At 39.7% G+C, this 18,126-nt stretch overlaps 4 protein-coding genes across 6 annotated transcripts; 2 read left to right on the top strand and 2 right to left on the bottom strand.

Moving 5' to 3' along the window:
- The first annotated feature begins 77 nt into the window (after positions 1-77).
- LOC115564925 (DGAT1/2-independent enzyme synthesizing storage lipids) lies at positions 78-7,414 on the top strand. 2 transcript variants are annotated; one of them, XM_089263753.1, is made up of 5 exons: positions 78-893; positions 2,137-2,275; positions 6,222-6,888; positions 6,969-7,108; positions 7,154-7,413. In XM_089263753.1, exons 1-5 carry the CDS (start codon positions 848-850, stop codon positions 7,161-7,163), a joined length of 1,002 nt encoding a protein of 333 aa, XP_089119879.1. In that variant the 5' UTR covers positions 78-847; the 3' UTR covers positions 7,164-7,413. The 2 variants fall into 2 exon arrangements, with proteins under 2 accessions (XP_089119879.1, XP_089119880.1); XM_089263754.1 differs by having other exon boundaries at positions 6,969-7,414.
- A 1,646-nt stretch (positions 7,415-9,060) lies between these two features.
- On the bottom strand, positions 9,061-12,303 carry GCS1 (mannosyl-oligosaccharide glucosidase). The gene is made up of 2 exons (XM_030390300.2): positions 10,489-12,303; positions 9,061-10,402 (listed from the first exon to the last, which is right to left on the bottom strand). The coding sequence occupies exons 1-2, from the start codon at positions 12,176-12,178 to the stop codon at positions 9,504-9,506; spliced, it is 2,589 nt and encodes an 862-aa protein (XP_030246160.1). The 5' UTR covers positions 12,179-12,303; the 3' UTR covers positions 9,061-9,503.
- A 406-nt stretch (positions 12,304-12,709) lies between these two features.
- Positions 12,710-13,334, top strand: LOC115565243 (INO80 complex subunit C). The gene is made up of 2 exons (XM_030390299.2): positions 12,710-12,936; positions 13,003-13,334. Exons 1-2 carry the CDS (start codon positions 12,798-12,800, stop codon positions 13,200-13,202), a joined length of 339 nt encoding a protein of 112 aa, XP_030246159.1. The 5' UTR covers positions 12,710-12,797; the 3' UTR covers positions 13,203-13,334.
- Positions 13,335-13,897: 563 nt separating this feature from the next.
- Positions 13,898-17,923, bottom strand: LOC115565245 (kelch domain-containing protein 3). 2 transcript variants are annotated; one of them, XM_030390301.2, is made up of 2 exons: positions 17,636-17,923; positions 13,898-15,775 (listed from the first exon to the last, which is right to left on the bottom strand). In XM_030390301.2, exon 2 carries the CDS (start codon positions 15,752-15,754, stop codon positions 14,450-14,452), a length of 1,305 nt encoding a protein of 434 aa, XP_030246161.1. In that variant the 5' UTR covers positions 15,755-15,775; positions 17,636-17,923; the 3' UTR covers positions 13,898-14,449. The 2 variants fall into 2 exon arrangements, with proteins under 2 accessions (XP_030246161.1, XP_089119080.1); XM_089262954.1 differs by having other exon boundaries at positions 17,780-17,917.
- Between the last annotated feature and the right edge of the window lie 203 nt (positions 17,924-18,126).

Raw genomic sequence — 18,126 nt, 5'->3', positions numbered from 1 at the left:
CAGATGAGCTAGCCGAACAGCTGGCCAGCTTGGGGGGCCTGAGCGTTGCCAGCTGTTTGTGCGTCAACTGTGCAACATCGATAGTGTCATCGATATGGGCCCAACACAACAATGTAAACAAATAGGTCTCGTGCAATACTTTGGGGCTCACTAGCTTATATTATTAAGTTAAAGAGGAGCTAACCGCAAGATACCCCGCAATACAAACACAATGTGGCAGACGCTGCTCGGCCTCAGTTGTCTATAAAGCAAGCGGACGGGCGAGCAGCAAAGTAAAACAATAATAGCTATAACGAAAGCAACGTAATAAGAACATTAATATCAACAATGAAGCAAGTTAATTTCATTAAGTATACATATGTAAATGTTTAACGGATCCGAACGCCAACGAGCCATCGAGCAGCAGTGATGAGTTACCAACGTTTAAATGAGCCCAACACAAGCAGTAGAAACAACACGAGCAATAATAATAAACCAAGCAACAAAAACAACAACAACAATCAAAACAACACCTGAGTTCGTAAGACAACCACATCAACAGCAAAATCAGAAACAATAACAACAACAACAAAGACAACCCACAACGACGTGAGCCGGTGAGAACGTGAACCCACCACACCGCGCACAGTCCCAATTCCAAAAAAGAAAAAAGAAGTAAGCAAGCCCAAACAAATAAAGAAAGCAAGTGAAAATTTGGGACAACATTTGCAAGTCGTTGGCCAACAAAACCTACAGCAACAACAACAGCAATCAGTAGAACAAAAATAACACAAATAAACAGAACAAAACTCCTCCGCCTTATCCATGAAACCTCAGCCATAAACAGCCGCCAACAAATACCTCAAAAATGGATATTTTTATCAATTTCATAAAGAATCCACAAACAATACTGTGTAAGTACTCAAATTTATCTAAATAACTAAATATGTATGTATGTATATATACTATAGCAAAGATATACATATCATATATACACGTACACACATATGTACATATATTATTCATTATATATGTATATGTGTATATAAATACATACATATTTATTGTCTTTCACTTTTGCATATTTAAAATTTTTTAAAATTTATTTTGCCATGTTTTTAATTATGTAAATTCGTTTCTTTGAGTGAACAAATTAAGCGAAAGTTCAGTTTGAATTTAAACTTTGTTCTTTGCTTAAATAAATGAATTACCAACTTTCCACTGCCAACAGCGGAATATACGTGGAATAAAAAACGTTTGGCAAATTTATAAATGGATATATTTGTAATTATTTTTGTATGTGATATTTATTGCCAAGTTTTAATATTTTTATTCGGTTTTATGCATACGATATTTATACCGAATCTAATATTATAATAATATATCATATCATATTATTTTTGTCATTTTCTGTATAATTAGCATACAAAATTTTAATTAAATAATATATACATAGATACATAAGGTCAAAATTTACATAATTCAATAACTTTATAAATAATTGGATCTATTCTATATATATTTAAATATTAAAAATATGTACACTTATTGCTTACTGAATGTTTAGAATTCGATATTAGGCAATTAAATCAAATCTATTAAAATAATTCAGTAAATGCAGAAAATATGCTTCAAAACTAATAAAAATATACGATTTTTTTTTCGATATTTTTAAATTAACCTTATCATTCAAATTAAATGAATAAAAATAGTTAGGAACTTGAGAAATTTTAGAATATACTATTATTTATGAAATAAAATACATATATAAATATGTAATATATTTTAATTAGGTCTTTACTCAATACAAATTTTTTTTAATGTATATCTATATCTATACATCTGTCTACATAAGATAATATATATTTAAATCGTATCTTTTTTTATATTTTTACTAAATGTTTCAAAAACCAATAGTTGTTCGTAAAATTCGATTGGTTTTTTGTAATTTTACCATCTCCAATACAATTAATTCTCTAAAATTAGCTTAGAAATTGTTTCAAAACCTAAAGCGAAAATCGTTGAATTCAATTGACAATTTTTCTATATTATACACACATATGATTGCTATATACACATATATATTTGCACCTATATATGGTTATACATTTATCTATATATATATTTGATAAATCTATACGCTTTATCAATCCACAGCTGCATACATTGATCTGGACTACTCGCTATGGCTATATCGTTTTCTAACGCCGCTGATGGTAACATTCCTACTGCCGCTCGTCTTCGTGGCGCTTATCTACATATCATTTTTGGTGCTGTTCATCTATAAGCTGCACAGGTAAGTGGACGAATCCCATAAAATGGCTGACGTGCCCATATGTACATATGTAGATACATGTCATGCCATTATATAGGCAATATTGTGTATAGCAATAATGCTGGCATTGCATTTTCTGATATCGAAATCGTGGAACGCTTCGCTTTGATTTTGCTTTGGTTTGCTTTCCTATCGAGTAACCCGTACACTCCAGCGCTTTGGCCCTCGATGCCCCCTAGAATGCTACTTGACGCTGACTATGCGCAATTTAGTATTTACGTAAAGCCCTCTAGAGCTCTCTCGCCGATAGCCATTTAAGCAATGTAAAAATAACAAAACTAAATAACTTCAAACCGGTTCGAATGCTAATTAACTAGAAGTCCAGTCTAGAGCTCGATACTGCTATTGATAGACCAAATAGATTGCAGTGTCATTAGGCTAGGGTTCGTTCCATTGAACCGTTCAATGAAACTCTCGCACACCTCCGTCAGATAATTACGCCGGAATATCTAATACACAGCTAGTATGAGCTCAGTTACCCAAACATAGTCCGACCATGCGTCACGGGCCGTCGTGCGATAAGCGCACAAACCTCAGACGATTGCTGTAGTATTTTCAAATACTCTTTATATCGAATGCATGTATATATTCCCATGGTATTGGATGAATTAGTGTAAAGTTATAGACTAGGGTGATTCTACATAAACGAAGCTATTCCATTTGTTAAGTTGTTCTATTCAAATTTCATATATGGATCATCTGGTATCTTAAAAAATTTTATCTTGTATTATATACATCTATAGCTTACGGTTTTTATCTTTTCTGTTATATATATCCCATATACATTAACAGATAAGAAACGGAACATGTTTTCAAGTTCATATAGCTAGATTTGTATAAGCAGTGTGTGGAACCAGAGTTCCATAGAAATATAAATTTCAAAAATGTTATTTTATTATAATCTATTTGTGTAAAATTGTTAGTTATATTATATTTTACTTATAGTATTATATAGTATATTTTATTCTGTTACCTTTACTTTATTTTTTATTATTTACTTCTCGTTTTTCGACAAGAGTATTTCCACTCCAGCATGCCCAAGATCGCCTCTCTTTCGTCATTTCCCATGATTTGTTTTTACGTTGTTGGTTAAAGATAACGGCGCTCCAGTTTATAGCACGCAACTAGCATGATATCAGTTCAATTGCCGCCCCATATGCCATATAAAACTAATCACATTGAATCACATTGGTGGTCGGGGACATTTTAGATCCATTCTAGTGGGTCTGATTGACTAAATTGACTAATAATTTCAACAAATTTTGTACTCATTCACGATAATAAAATGATTTTTATTGATATATACATTGGTTTTATGCAATAGATTCCTAATGTTTCGTCTCTCAGTGCATATGCAGTAGAAGCTATAGATCTCAAATTTGGAACATAGCCTCGAATTGTTATGTATTAAGTTTTGCAACTTTGGGTATCTCAGAAACCGTCGTAGTTGAAGTTTCAGAGAGCTGAAATGGGGAATGTATATGTACTTGGACAGCCGAAAATCTATAGGATATGGCGTCTATATCTACTCATATTGTGGGCAAAAATAAAAATTAATATATATGAGTGAATGGTTCATATCACTGACTTCAGCCATTTCAGCCTTTTTTCCCGTCATATTAGGCTCTTTAATAAGTCCGAGAGCAAGAGGATTAGCTTTATTATTTCTGAATTTTTTTAATGAATTTTTCATTTTAATTTCAAATTTAAGTGCTTTATAAAATGATATAATTTTCCTAAAAAAATTGCAAAAGTCAATGAAAAGGTCCCCTTTCCAGCTAGATTTAGCTTTTAATGCTAATGAAAAGGTGGCAGCACTGGTTCTAATAGATATGTATGGATTTGGTGTTATTTGGAGAAGATCACAATAGTGCCACGCCCATAAGCGATGCATACACAGAGAGATATCTTATCAGCCAAACTTTTGCTCCAACACTCGCTGGGGGTGGGCTGGAGGTCAACGTAAACAGGTGCAGAGACTCTGTTGCTGCGCCGGCGTTACTGCTGCTGCTGCTGCTGCTGCCTCTGCTGCTCCCGTTGAGATCAGAAGATCGTGCTGTACGCACGTAAATATTTCATTAAAAGAAAAGAAACAATTGTAGTCAGAAAAGACGATTTGTCCATTGATTAATTGAGATTTTGATAGTCGCTGGCAATGTGCGCTAGGCGCTGATAACACCTGAGCCAGCCAGCCTCTAATGACGATGATGTTGCGCTGCAGCTGCCTAAACTAAATTTAAATAATATTATCAATTTCGCCATTAATTAGCGCGTCGTGAAGTGCAAAGCAAACACAAAGCACAGAAAACACAAAATGCCATTGATATTAACTCCGTCGGCGACTAATAATGCTCATGCCCCCACGCTGATAAGCCCCAGCTCACGCACTCACGCACACATCGCTAGCATTTATAAATCCAACGAGCATTACAAGTGGAGACCTTAGCATTGGATCGTAAACCACACAAGCGTTAACCTTTAAAGTTAGCGGTAAAAATATTGAAATAAAATGTAAATAAAAAATGAAATATTTTCGATACGCTTAAAACATTTATTAGGCTGCATTCATGGGAATTTCGAAATATATATATATGTGTATATGATATGTCTATATATGAGGTAATATAGATTTGTACATTTTTATATATATTTATTTATAGCTTATCGAACATATATTGAAATAATTGTGTACAATTTCATTAAGCAATTCAATACATCGAACAACTTGAGAAATACTCAACTATAGATACCGTTTCTATCTAAATAGCCTATATTGTTATAATATTTTACTTATAGTATTTTTAGTATATTTTATTCTGTTACCTTTACTTTATTTTTTATTAATTACTTCTCGTTTTATCGAAAAGGGTATCTCAACTCCAGAATGCCCAAGATCGCCTCTCTTTCGTCATTTCCCATGATTTGTTTTTACGTTGTTGATAAAAGATAATACCGCTCCAGTTTATAGCACGCAACTAGCATGATATCAGTTCAATTGCCGCCCCATATGCCATATAAAACTAATCACATTGAATCACATTGGTGGTCGGGGACATTTTAGATCCATTCTAGTGGGTCTGATTGACTAAATTGACTAATAATTTCAACAAATTTTGTACTCATATGTCTACAAAGCATATATCGGCTGTCTATCATCTATATCTTATCTTAACTCAATAATCCATATCCCTATAGAAATAATGCCGCTAATCTATCTATCTATCATTATAGAACTCATATCTTCACAATATGTTTATCTAACTTATATATATGTATATATGCATATATATTCCTTGCCTATATCTATAGCGTATACCATATGAGTTGTCTACAGATCAGTAGATATATGTATATAGCTTTTTATATGCAAAGTTTCTTATTTAGTAACATCAACTAGATCTATCCATAGTTCTTTATAGACAAAGTTACTTTTTTCGGTTTATGAACTATAGCTCAGTAGAACTTATATCACTTGTGTATAGGTCTTTAATCCGGAGATTCTTCTTGCTGTAGATCAACCATATCTATCCACTACATACATATATCCCATTTGTCTATGTCTCTATATAACCAACTATATATCAGTTGAACTGATATCTGTAGCTCTATTATCCAAAGTTTCTGATTATAACCTATGTCTCTCTAGAACTTATATCGCTTATCCGTAGTTCATTATATCCGTTGTTTCTGATCTACATCAGCTTACAACTGATCTGATCTTATCTAGAGCTCCTACCTTTATTTACACCATTTCACAACTACTAATTATAATCGTACTATCTCCAGATATATTTAGCAATATCAACTCCATCTACATGTATAAGCAAAATTACTCAAGAGAATATATAATTTCCTCTATATTAGCTATCTCATTCACACATGGCTCTCCATCTCACTCCAATTGCAGGCAAGTCATAATGCGATCTGTGCAAACGGATCGAAATTTTTGGCGCGTCGGTCGGAAAATCGTGGCCGCCATCTGGGACGCGCATGCCCGGATCTATCATGGCTATGAGGTGATCGGGCTGGACAATGTGCCGCGGGAGGGCCCAGCACTGATCATCTACTATCATGGGGCGATACCCATCGATATGTACTATCTGAATTCCCGGATGCTGCTGCAGCGCGAGCGACTGATTTATACGGTCGGCGATCGGTTTCTGTTCAAGATACCCGGCTGGGGCACCATTTCGGAGGCATTCCAGATCAGTCCGGGCACGGTGCAGTCCTGCGTCAGCATACTGCGTGACGGCAATCTGCTGGCCATATCGCCCGGCGGCGTCTATGAGGCACAGTTCGGGGATCACTACTACGAGCTGCTGTGGCGCAATCGGCTCGGCTTCGCCAAGGTGGCCCAGGAGGCCAAGGTGCCGGTGATACCCTGCTTTACGCAAAACTTGCGCGAGGGCTTCCGACAGCTGGGCATCTTCCGGACGTTCTTCATGCGGCTGTACAATAAGGTGCGCATACCGGTCTATCCCATCTACGGTGGATTTCCCGTCAAGTTTCGCACATACCTGGGCAAGCCCATCGAGTACGACGAGAACCTAACGCCGCAGGAGCTGCAGATAAAGGTGAGCGGTGAAACTCAATTAGCTAATGAATGAATATATGAATATTATACGATAATACATGATGGTTTACCATATCGCAGGTGGCCACGGCCATTGAGGATCTAATCAATGAGCATCAACGTCTGCCTGGCAGCATACTGTGGGCTCTACTCGACCGACTGCCGGCCTTCAAGCGTTATCAAAAGAGTTCCGCCTGTGCGACCAGTACACACAAGTCCGACTAGGCCCAGCATACCAACTGTGTTAATGACAAAGGTCAAATAACCAATCTCTAGGAGGCATTGGCATCTATGCGCCGCCATAAGACTTTGTTCCATGTACTTCATTATGAAATGTATTTAACTAACGTATACTTCCGTTTAGTTGTTACGACAATTTGTATGTAATATGCTTCATCAGCAGCGGCAACAATTCGCCTTGTATAGATCGTAACATCTTATGCTACATAGAATATAGATATATATATATATATATATTTATATATGTGTATGCTATAATAATATTAATATGAGACACTGTAGGATTTGCTAGCCTTAACTTCATAGTCCCAACAAAAAAATGTCTCATTATTAATTTTTTTTTTTTTAGTTAATTAATCCTTGTAGCGTTTCTATCGGATAATTTTTTAAGTTACTGGTTTTACTTTGATAGCAAATGACAATTTAGGTATAAGCTAATTTAAACGCATGTTGTTGTTCAAATATTGAAGAGAAAACCCAAACTGTAAGCCCCATAGATCGTAAGCAAAATGTGTTACTTCGAATCGAACATTTTGGATATATATATATATATATATATATATATATATATATATATATATATATATATATATATATATATATATATATATATATATGGATTATACTACTATCAGGCAAATTGACATCCAAAATAACAAATATTGTAAATAAGCTAAAAATATATTAGTATAAAAAAAACTAAGCAAAAGTTTTGGTTTTTTAATTCAAATTCAACTTTTTATGGTTTTCAAGCATTTTGTAGTCTATGATAGTATTGGTTACTACTATATAGACAATCCCTTTGTTGATCAGCCAATGAAGACACGAGTTCAAGTCCAGCAACAATAAATACATATACGAAATTAAAGTATATAGAAGACTAAATAAATAAGTTTGCTTTCCGTTGGGTAATAGAGGTACTAGAGTTAGAGAGTTCAAAGAAGAATCGTTATATATGTCATCATGCTGCCATGCATCGGACCCACTTGGAGTTCCCTTATGCAGTAATAAATTTAGATATACATTAATAAATATGCATACATTTTATTGAAAGATTCTCTATGAAACTAAAGAGCTCTATAACATCTGCTCATGCAGAATATCTCTATATATAATCTATTTTATATATAATATAATTTATCAATATTCGCATACAATAATATATATTTGTTTTCACTTGCTTATATATCTACTCACATATCTTATACTCTTACATATCCTTTTTCACATATTTATTCCCACATATCTTCTCATAAATCAAATACCTAATAGATCTCTCAGAACATATTATATACATATATGCTCTCATTTATCATATAATATAACTTCTCACTATATTATAGATTTTCAAATATAATATCTCATTTTTCATGTCTTTCACAAATCCCATTTGCAATTTATATAGCCTCTTATGGGCTATACAAATATACTTTATTTTCTCTTATATCTTGCATCAAGTTCAGCAAAAATCTTGACTATCGAAAGAAATGAAACGAATTACTTGCATAAGTTTAGTTTTCTTTAATTTTTTAATTAAAATCCTGAATAATTTGCATAACTTAATTAATTATTGGCCTAGATTCAAATTTCGTTCCTAAAATAGCAAAACTAATTTGAAGCAGAAGAAATTCAACTTCGTATTTTGAACATACATATGTGAGATCTGACAACAAAGCGTTACTGAGAGAGATACCTCTCTTTCTCTTTCTCTCCGTCCACCCCTTTTTCTCTATCTCTCTCTCTCTCTCTCTCTCTCATCTATCTAAACATACTACTTACTAACTACCTGACTAGAGTTAAGATCAAACAGATCTCTGCATAAGTTGAACCAAAGCCTGGGCTAATTATTCACGAACCATTTTTGTTTCTTTGAATTTCTATGGGGTTTACAGCAACGCTAAATACATTTATTTATATTGGTTTATATTGTATATTGCAGTTTTTACTTGGCTTTATTTTTAGTAAATTCATCTATTAACGCTAATTTACGTAATTTGTCGGATTTGTAATTTGTACAGCTTAAAATAGGCGCAGTCAGCCGTAAGGGAACATTGAGCCTTGCTGACAGACAGAAGAACATTCAAGTTGATATATTAGATAAGTACGTACTACGTGGATATACAGATATACCCATGCATATAGATGTAGTACATACATATATATATGTATGTATGTATATAGTAAATCTTTGGAAAGGAAACAGTTTAGCTAAAAGCTAAAACAAAATTCGTAATGCACACGGAATAAGTTTGAAAATTTTGTTCTCTTCTCTTCTCTCTCTCTCTCTCTCTCTTCTCTCTCTCTCTCTCTCTCGTGTTTTGTTTTCGTGAGTGTATCACAGGAGGAACTCGTAGCAACCGCTAGATAATGGCCTCTTTAGTATTGCTCGGCCATGAGCAGGACGACGAGCGCGCTCCAGCCGGTGAACGGCTTGCAGCCCTTGCCCTCGCCTGTGCCATCGTCGTACTGCTCCCAGATGTAGCCGCTGCGCTGGTACTGCCGGAATATGTTCTTCACCAGATTCTCGCGCAATTCGCCGTAGATCGTGCGTGCCAGGTCGGCGTAGGGCCCGTCGATCTGGCCGTAATGCCGCAACGCCTTGACGGCCAAATAATTGATGTTGATCCAGATGGGACCGCGCCAATATGGCGGATCGTGTTCCGTATTCCGCTTCATATACATGGGCGAGTTCTTGGCCAGCGAACGCAGTCCATAGTTGGTCCAGAGCAGCTCCGGATCGCGCATATCTTTCAGCATCTTGCCCAGATAGGGCGAATCATGATCCAGTTGCTCCAGCAGCATGGGAAACAGACTCACATAGCCGAACATATTGTCGACGAACTTGTAGTCCGGCTGTTTGGAGACATAGCGACGCATCTCCTGCTGCATCGGTGGGGCACCACCACGTTGTCCCGCCGCTCGCTGTGGCGCCAACACCGGCGGACGTTTCAATGTCACCGAATCGGTGTGCAGGCCCCAGTCGGCATAGTGTTCACTGTACGGATCCAGATGCAGTCGATTGAGCCGTTCGTTGTCCGTCAGATACGACAGCGTCTCGTAGTACTTGACATCGTTCTTGCCCAGCAACGTGGACAGCTCGGCCATGACGCCGGCTGCGAGGGCTATCCAGCAGCGTAGATCCACGTGGCGCTCGCGCATGGTGGGGTGCGAGGCGCGCGGATAGTCGTCCAGGCCGGAGGACAAGCTCTTGGGATTCAGCTCGCGCACGGCGCTCGCATTGCGTCCCTGCCACAAATAGGTGCCCAGGATTTCACCTGCAAGGGGAGAGAAGTGAGTGAAATGGCCAATCCATAAAAGAAACAGAGAGTGAGTGAGGGAGAGGGACAGGGCAGAGATTTACCGCGCTGCGTGGTGTTGTACCAGTTGAACCAGGCCTGCAGCCTCGGATAGAGCCGCTCCAGGGTGGCGAACCGTCCCTTTTGGGACAACTGGGCCTTGTGCTGGGTGAGGAGCTTGTGCAGCGTGAGGAAGAACGTTGGCGGATTGGCATTGCTGTTGCGCTGCGTCACAAACTCTTCGGGCACCTTGGCCAGCGCCTCGACGCCCAGGATTTGCTCCCTGGGTATCCAGCCCTCCACATTGAGCAGATCGAACCAATGACAGATGATGTCCAACTCAATGTCAATGTCCCAGGCGCTGAGCAACAGGCCGTGGAAGCCCTCGTCCCAGAGGAAGCCGCGCGGAAAGAAGCTGCGCGACGGTACGGCCGTATACAGCGGCGCCTTCCAATACGGCACCGGATTCTGGGTGTGCACAGACTGCACCCGGCTGGCGCCATAGAAGTACCCAATGCCGCCGATCATATTGCTGAATGCGTTGCGTGCGAAGCGTATCATATCCGGCGCATAGCCCTTGGCGGCCAGCTGAAAGGTGGCCTCGAAGCGCTTGTCGAATTCGCCAATCTTCGCCTGCAGTGCGTCCGTGTAGGCGCGTCCCGTGGGCGGCTTCGGTATGGATTCGCCGAGGGCAAAGCCCGACGTCGACTGGTACGTAATGTCCAGCGTGAAGTCCACCTCGGCCGTAATCTGGATGGCAATCAGATTTGGTTCGGGATTCGTTGACGGCACGCCGTTCTGGGAGACAATCTCGCCGGGAAGGCCAATGAACCGATTGCCACGCTTGCTGGGAAAGGCGCGAAAGTGGGCGAATATGGTCTCCTTGAGCTTGCTCAGATTGGGCGCCACGGTGCTCAAATAGGACTTGTGCTGGATGCGCCCCTTGACCGCATGGAAGCGCACTTGAAACTCGCCCAGTCCCTGACTCTCGCCATAGACGCCCGGCTCCGGACTCTTCTCGTCGGAGACGTACTTGATGTGTCCATTGGTGCGCTCGTCCAGCGCCACATACCAGATGAGCGAGATGCTCCGGTCCCAGGCACGCGTCGTATTCCGCACCGAGATCCGGGCCGTCCAATCGCCGCCGTACTGCTTCTCGCCGGGAAACTTGACAAACGACGTCTTGATCTCAAAGGGCAGATCCTGTATCTCCTGCACCCCGAAGCTGCGCCCATCATGATGCGTCCAGCCATAGCCATCCAAATTGTCGCCCTGCTCGCACCAGTGCCTAATCCCACGGCCATCGGGTCCCAGATTGCTGGGAGTGTACCACATCAGGCCCATTACCAGGGAATGGGGATCGCGTGTCTTCATGCCGAAGTACGTATGCGGGCGATACGAGCCCCAGTATCGCTCCGGATCGTCCAGGCCGCTGGCCGAGACCATTTTGTGGTTGTCGAACGGCGTATTCACGCGCGTCTCCAGGTAGCCCAGGTAGCCAAAGTAGCTAGCCACGGCCAATGAGAGGCAGCCGACGAGTGTCTTCCACTTGTCCAGCATCAGTTTTGAGGACAAATTGAATTTGTAATTTCTGTTGCTGCTGCTGCTGCTGCGCTTGTGTTTGGCGCTCGCTGCGGCTGCCGCAGCCGCGGCCGCTGCTGCTGCGGATGATGTACCGGCGGCTGTTGCCTGATGATGGCCCGTAGCGCTTGACTTGGCTGTATTGTTGTTGTTGCCGCCTGCATTGCGCGCCATCCTTAAGTAGCGTTAACGTCAGTCGACCAAGGTGCAAAATTACAGTTGCTTTCGGTTCTCAAACACGTCTACAACAATAGTGGACAATCGGAATGAATGGCTGTTAGAAATGCGCTGTTCCGCTCAGGTTCCAAATTTGTTAGTTCACTTGATGATGTGCTGAATATGCAGACTCCAGTAAGCAAGTTAAATTAAATATGGGAGAAATACGTTCTTCAACTCAAACTAATTTGAAAGAAAATCACAGTAAATTACAGAGCCTGCTTAAAAACCTTATCTATTAAAGCAACTGTCAAGGCTTAGATGCCGAACTAGTTCATTTGACGATTTCAAAGTGCTGGCAAAGGCGAGCTAATTAAATTTATAGGAAATACTCATTAAAATCAAATTTATTTTTTAGTCAAACCAAAATAAAAATTTAAATACATTGTTCATAATTTCCAATATGTATACTTATGAACTAGAAGTCCCGAGAACATTATGAACCTTTTTAAATATGCCCCGACTATTGCAGTCGTTGTTAAGCACCTATCGATACATCGCATATTGCGGCATCGATACCTCAAACAACAACACAATATTGTTATTCTTCGTGCGTTTTTAGACAGAGTAAAAAATAATGGAAACAACTTCGGTGCAAAAGATCAAACGCTCGTTTAAGCGTCCATTTATATTTCCCAGAAACTGCGTTTATCGGCCGCTGCGACAGCTTCACAACATTGAACGGAATCAGAAGCTGCCGCCCGACCAGCCGACATGTAAATACGCAAAGTCTAAACGTTGATGGTCGAATTTGTTTTAATGTTTTCTGGTTCACTTCGCAGACTTCACGCTGAATGCACCGCCCTCGCTCATACCACCCAAGAAATACTCGGATATAAGTGGGCTGCCAGCGCCATATGTCGACCCCCACTCCAAACTGCGTTTCGCCAATGCCGAGGAGTACGGCTCAATGCAGCAATTGCCTTCGGACATCATAAACGGCTACCTGACATTGCGAGGCTTCACTAGCGCCGTCGGCTAGCAGCGGCAGTGATGCCAACTTTAGAGCTAAATGAAAAAAGCTAGTTTTACTTGATCGATAGGAGAGAAAAAAAAGCTAATTAATTGTAGTTTCTTAACTATGCAAATTAAATTAAGTATTGTCAATCATAGATTTATATGATGTTATTTTTTTTATGCCAATAAATTATTTAAGAGAAAATATAATGCACGTAAAGAAGGAATGTTGATTATTTGGAAATGTGAGAAAGTAAGCTCAATTAAATAAGACAGAGAGAGAGAGGGAGATGGCATAAGAGTTCAGTTGGGCCAGACAGACAGAAGGCATATGAGATCGTTTGAGTAAGACAGCGTGAGTGCATATAAGCGCAGCTGGCTAAGAAAGAGAGAGGTAGATGGCAAGTGAGCTCAGTTGGGTGAAACGAATAAAAGGAGATAGCATGAGCTCGTTTGAGTAGGACAGAGAGGTAGATAGCAGTTGAACGCGATAGCATATGAGTTCGTTTGAGTAAGACAGAGAAAGCATATGAGCTCAGAGCAAGATAGAGGGAGATATCGTCTGAGATCCGTGGAGTCAGACAGAGAGAGAGGCAGAGTACGATAATAAAGTGAGAAATAAAAGTATTATTGCTTTTATATCCTTCAATCTAAAAGTAAAATTTTTGGATATTTGCTCAGATCGAGATAATTTTAGCGATATTACATATAAATACGACATTTGCTCTTCTATTTTTTGTTTAATAATAATATGCGAAATTTATTTAAGGTAATTATGTATAAACATTTTACAAACTAAAGCTAACTGTTTCATTGTTTGTCCAAGCAAGTTTCTGAAACTTTGTTGGCTGACATATGTGAGTGTGTGTGCGTATGAGTCTGTGTGTCAGTGTATGTGTGTGTTTGTGTATGTGTATGTGTATGTGTGGTGTCATTTCGATATTTCGAGCACATTCGGAAGAGATCGGTTGGATTGCTCGACGACTACTGGGACTAGTGCAATCCGCCTTTCTGCAAGCGTTTTGTTCAGAAGCGCGTGTTCTTTTTTTTTTTTTTTAAGTTAAGCTAATTATGTAGTTCTCTCGCCCATTGCTCTCCGTGTGTCCAGGAAGCCTCGCAGCTGGCTGCAGCAACCCAAGTGTGCATACATACATATATATATATATATATTTATATGGATTTATATATATGTACATAATATTAACTATGTGCTCAGAGTGGTTTTGTGTTAGGGACGCACAACAGTCGTAACGGTAACAATAACAATAAATGCTAGCCGGCCTGGTTGATCGGACGCGTAATACTGTTCGGCTGTGTGAGCATGTTCAGGTCCGCACGGAAGCTGCGCGGCAGGCCCGAGATGTCCAATTGATGCTTCAGCACCACCATTGTGGCCAGCGTCTTCAGCGTGGGCTCAAAGTCTAGCACATGCAAATCACTGTAGTCAATCAATGTGGTTGCTGCTGCTGCTGCTGCTGCCGCTGCTGCCGCCGCTGCTGCCGCTGCTGCTGCTGCTGCTGCCGGCTGCGGTTGCTGCTGTTGCTCTTGTTGTGGCTGCTGCTGCTGCTGCTGCTGCTCTGTTGGCTGTGTCGAGTCATTGGCACGCGACACAGCCGTCGGGGCCTGCGGCATGGCGCAGCGCGGACTTGTGCCGCCAAAGAGGAACATGCGCGTGCCCACGACAATGGCGCACTGGCGTCGCCGGGCCGTCGGTGCCTGTCCGTTGGCGCGCACCAGATTCCACAATTTGGTGCGCGGATCAAAGGTGTACAGATCGTTAAAGTGCTGATCCAATAGTCCATTATAGCCGCCAAACACGAAGATCAGTTTATTGTGCACGAACATGCTGTGACTGCGTCGTCCCACGGGCACTTTGCCGGCGGTGAAGGGGCGGTGCCACACCTTTGTCTTCATGTCCAGATAGACAATCTCATGGCAGTAGGTCTCCTCCTGGCTGTGGTACGGGCTGTGCTTGTCGCCACGCCCACCAAAGATATACATGCGCTCCTCCTCGTAAGCAACGGCGGCATGAAAATCGCGATAGGTCGGCGGCACGCCGAACGTCTGCACATAGCGCCATTCCATTGTGTCCAGATTGAGCGCATGCACATCGCTGCTGAACTCATTGATCTCGTCCACAAATCCCCCGAATATATACATGCAATGGCCAATGACACAGGCCGAGTGGCCATCCCGGGCGCCCGGCAGACAACCGCTGACCGCCGGACGAGTCCAGCGCGCCGTCTTCGGATCGAAGCAATAGAGCACATTGCAGAGATGCTCATCGTTGCGGCCGCCCCAGATGTAGATGCGCTCCTTGTAGGCGACAACAGTGTGGCCATAGCGCTGGAACGGCACCAGCGGATACTTCAAGGGATCCCCATCCGAGTCGCATTGCTGCGGCACCAGAGTCCAGCGCAGCGAGTGCACGTTCAGCACGTGGACATCGATCGGCTCATTGAAGCGATAATCGTCGCCGGTGCAATAGCCCCCAAAGCTGTAGATGAAGTCCCCAACGCCAACGGCGGCATGATTCACCCGCTGCGGCCCGCCGTCCAGATGCACCGTCCACAGCATGCTACCACAATTCCGAGCTTACTGATAATGATAATAACAATGAATAACGGATTAGTAAAGCAACTGAAATTGGAAATTCAACAGTAAAATTGGCAAAAAAAAACAACTATTAATACAGATATGATGGACTCATACCAGGAAAACATATTGATATGCATACTATAAAGTCTTACCAGGAAATTTGAATTTCCACTTAAAAGATCTTGAAAAACCATATAAATATACATATATAGAATAGCGTCTTAAGTATATCAGAAAATGATTAATACAGATGTGGTAGAGTCGTACCAGGAAAACATATTGATACACATACCGTTAAAATCTTAGGCATACCAGAAAAACTTGTTTACATACCAAGAAACTAAACATTTATATATTTTACTTCATATTAAGGTAATATAAGCGTTTACATTCCATTGAACCTAAAAACACTTGTGTGGATACAACAAAAGTGAGTAAACTTAAAAAAAATATATATATACATATAGATCTATTTATTTAAAAAATAATACTTCAGTAAAATAAATTTTTAAGTTGTTTCCGGTTAATATACAAATATGTAGATCTATTTATTCCATAAGTAATACTTAAGTAAAATACATTTATTTTATTTAATAAGTAATACTTAATAAAATACATTTTCAAGTTCAATTGTTTTCTTTTTCTAGTCAGCAAAGAAATCAAATATTTTGAAGATATCTACAGGGATATCAGGGATAGAACTGTTGTACATATATTTATTGATATACATACATATGTATATCTACCTATTAAATGCACTCTGAAATCAATTTCGAGTTTGCAGATACGAGGTCAATTTACTGGGCAAATCAGAGAATTAAAATTACCTTCAACGCAAAAAAAAAAAAAAATAAATAAATTTATATAAATCTTACATTGAAAATATCTACTTGCTAATTGAAAGCCAATGAAGCGTAAGGCGTTATAAACTAATACTAATACACATTCAGCTAAGCTATTTGAAAATGCGAAGCTAAACCGATTATTGTTTTCGCAATCTAAATCCAGATTTGGCTGTTTTTAGCCTTCATGAGCTGGTTTTGGCTACATTCATATTGATTTTATATGACTTAACTGTCGATAATTTTGTTTAAACAAATAATAGGATTTGCAGAAATGCTAAATTTATAATTGTTTTTATTTTTATTATAATTTATTTTTAAAATTTAGCTGGTTTTTACAGCCCATAATCTGGCCGGCTATAAATCTAGCTATTTCTTTTTGTTTGGCCTCGACTTTTTTAGCCTTAAATCAGTTTGTTTTGGCTGCATTGAAGTGGTTTTTTTTCTAAGATGTGTTGAGATTTAATGGTTGATAACATAATAAAATTATTTGCTGAAATTGTAAAATTTATTAAATTTAGCTTGCTAAAACAGCCCACAATCGGGCCGGCTATAAATCTAGCTATTATTTTTTCTTAGCCTCGAGTTAACTTTTTTTTTGTTTCCTTAAATCAATTTGTTTTGGCTGCATTGACGATTTCAGGGTCCCGGAGCCTCAATTTAGCATGTAGATAAATGCGAATTGTATTTGTGGGTTATTCATGTACAACAATAATGCAAACTATGTGTGTATGTGCTTGTAGCAATTTACTGCAATCACCTCCATTTCAAATTGCATTTCAATAACAATTTGAAGTAGGAAAACACAAAAACAAAAAAAAAAAAAAAACAATTGATTTGTTGAAATTTCACAAACGATTTCTTGCACTTTGCCAATGTATTGCTGTCCTTTTCTGCAATTGGGCAATTACTTTCGATTGGCAATGCATATCAATATAACACCACAATGTACATAATTATTTATTATCTGGCCAAGGGACCTTGGGGCCTTGGGATTTGCACATTTATTAATGCTTACCTCACACACAATGTCTATTGCACTGGGCCAGCGCCGCCTGTCAACCGTTTTGAAACAATTTTTTGCCTTGCAAGCACACACACACGCGCACAGACACTAAACAAAATGGTAACAATTATGAACAATTCCGTTTTTATTATTTACACGACAGAGACTTGAGAGTTAGGCGCGTGCTACTATGTATAAACTGTGCGAGAATTGTGTGTGCTTTTCTTTTTGTGCAGCACCAGTAGCAACTTCTTTTTGGGTATTTCCGATACTGCTTATCGATAGTATCGATATTTTGTGGCATGTGTGGTGTGTGTCGGATGTGTAGTGTGGCCAGAGTGCTGGAAATAATTGAGGTCTGTTAAAAATTCCCCACACAATCACAAACACACCAGCGCCCCCACAGCAGAAAAGCACGCAAAATGAGCGAACGCAAACAAATATTGTATTCGGTTCAATAAATTCATAGAAATTTTAATAATGCAAAAGTGTTGCATTAGTAT

The sequence above is a fragment of the Drosophila navojoa genome, chromosome X, assembly GCF_054131105.1.
Source record: "Drosophila navojoa isolate 15081-1374.11 chromosome X, UAZ_NAV_1.0, whole genome shotgun sequence".
Lineage (NCBI taxonomy): Eukaryota > Metazoa > Arthropoda > Insecta > Diptera > Drosophilidae > Drosophila > Drosophila navojoa.
This window is presented reverse-complemented; position numbering and strand designations above follow the sequence as displayed.

Bases quoted from the DNA above. Each gene is read 5' to 3' on its own strand.
- LOC115564925 (XM_089263753.1), top strand. From the start codon at position 848: ATGGATATTTTTATCAATTTCATAAAGAATCCACAAACAATACTGT. The intron at 894-2,136 runs GTAAGTACTCAA...ATCAATCCACAG, and splicing joins GAATCCACAAACAATACTGT to CTGCATACATTGATCTGGAC. The intron at 2,276-6,221 runs GTAAGTGGACGA...CTCCAATTGCAG, and splicing joins TTCATCTATAAGCTGCACAG to GCAAGTCATAATGCGATCTG.
- GCS1 (XM_030390300.2), bottom strand. From the start codon at position 12,178: ATGGCGCGCAATGCAGGCGGCAACAACAACAATACAGCCAAGTCAAGC. The intron at 10,403-10,488 runs GTAAATCTCTGC...CTCCCCTTGCAG, and splicing joins GTACAACACCACGCAGCGCG to GTGAAATCCTGGGCACCTAT.
- LOC115565243 (XM_030390299.2), top strand. From the start codon at position 12,798: ATGGAAACAACTTCGGTGCAAAAGATCAAACGCTCGTTTAAGCGTCCA. The intron at 12,937-13,002 runs GTAAATACGCAA...TTCACTTCGCAG, and splicing joins GCCGCCCGACCAGCCGACAT to ACTTCACGCTGAATGCACCG.
- LOC115565245 (XM_030390301.2), bottom strand. From the start codon at position 15,754: ATGCTGTGGACGGTGCATCTGGACGGCGGGCCGCAGCGGGTGAATCAT.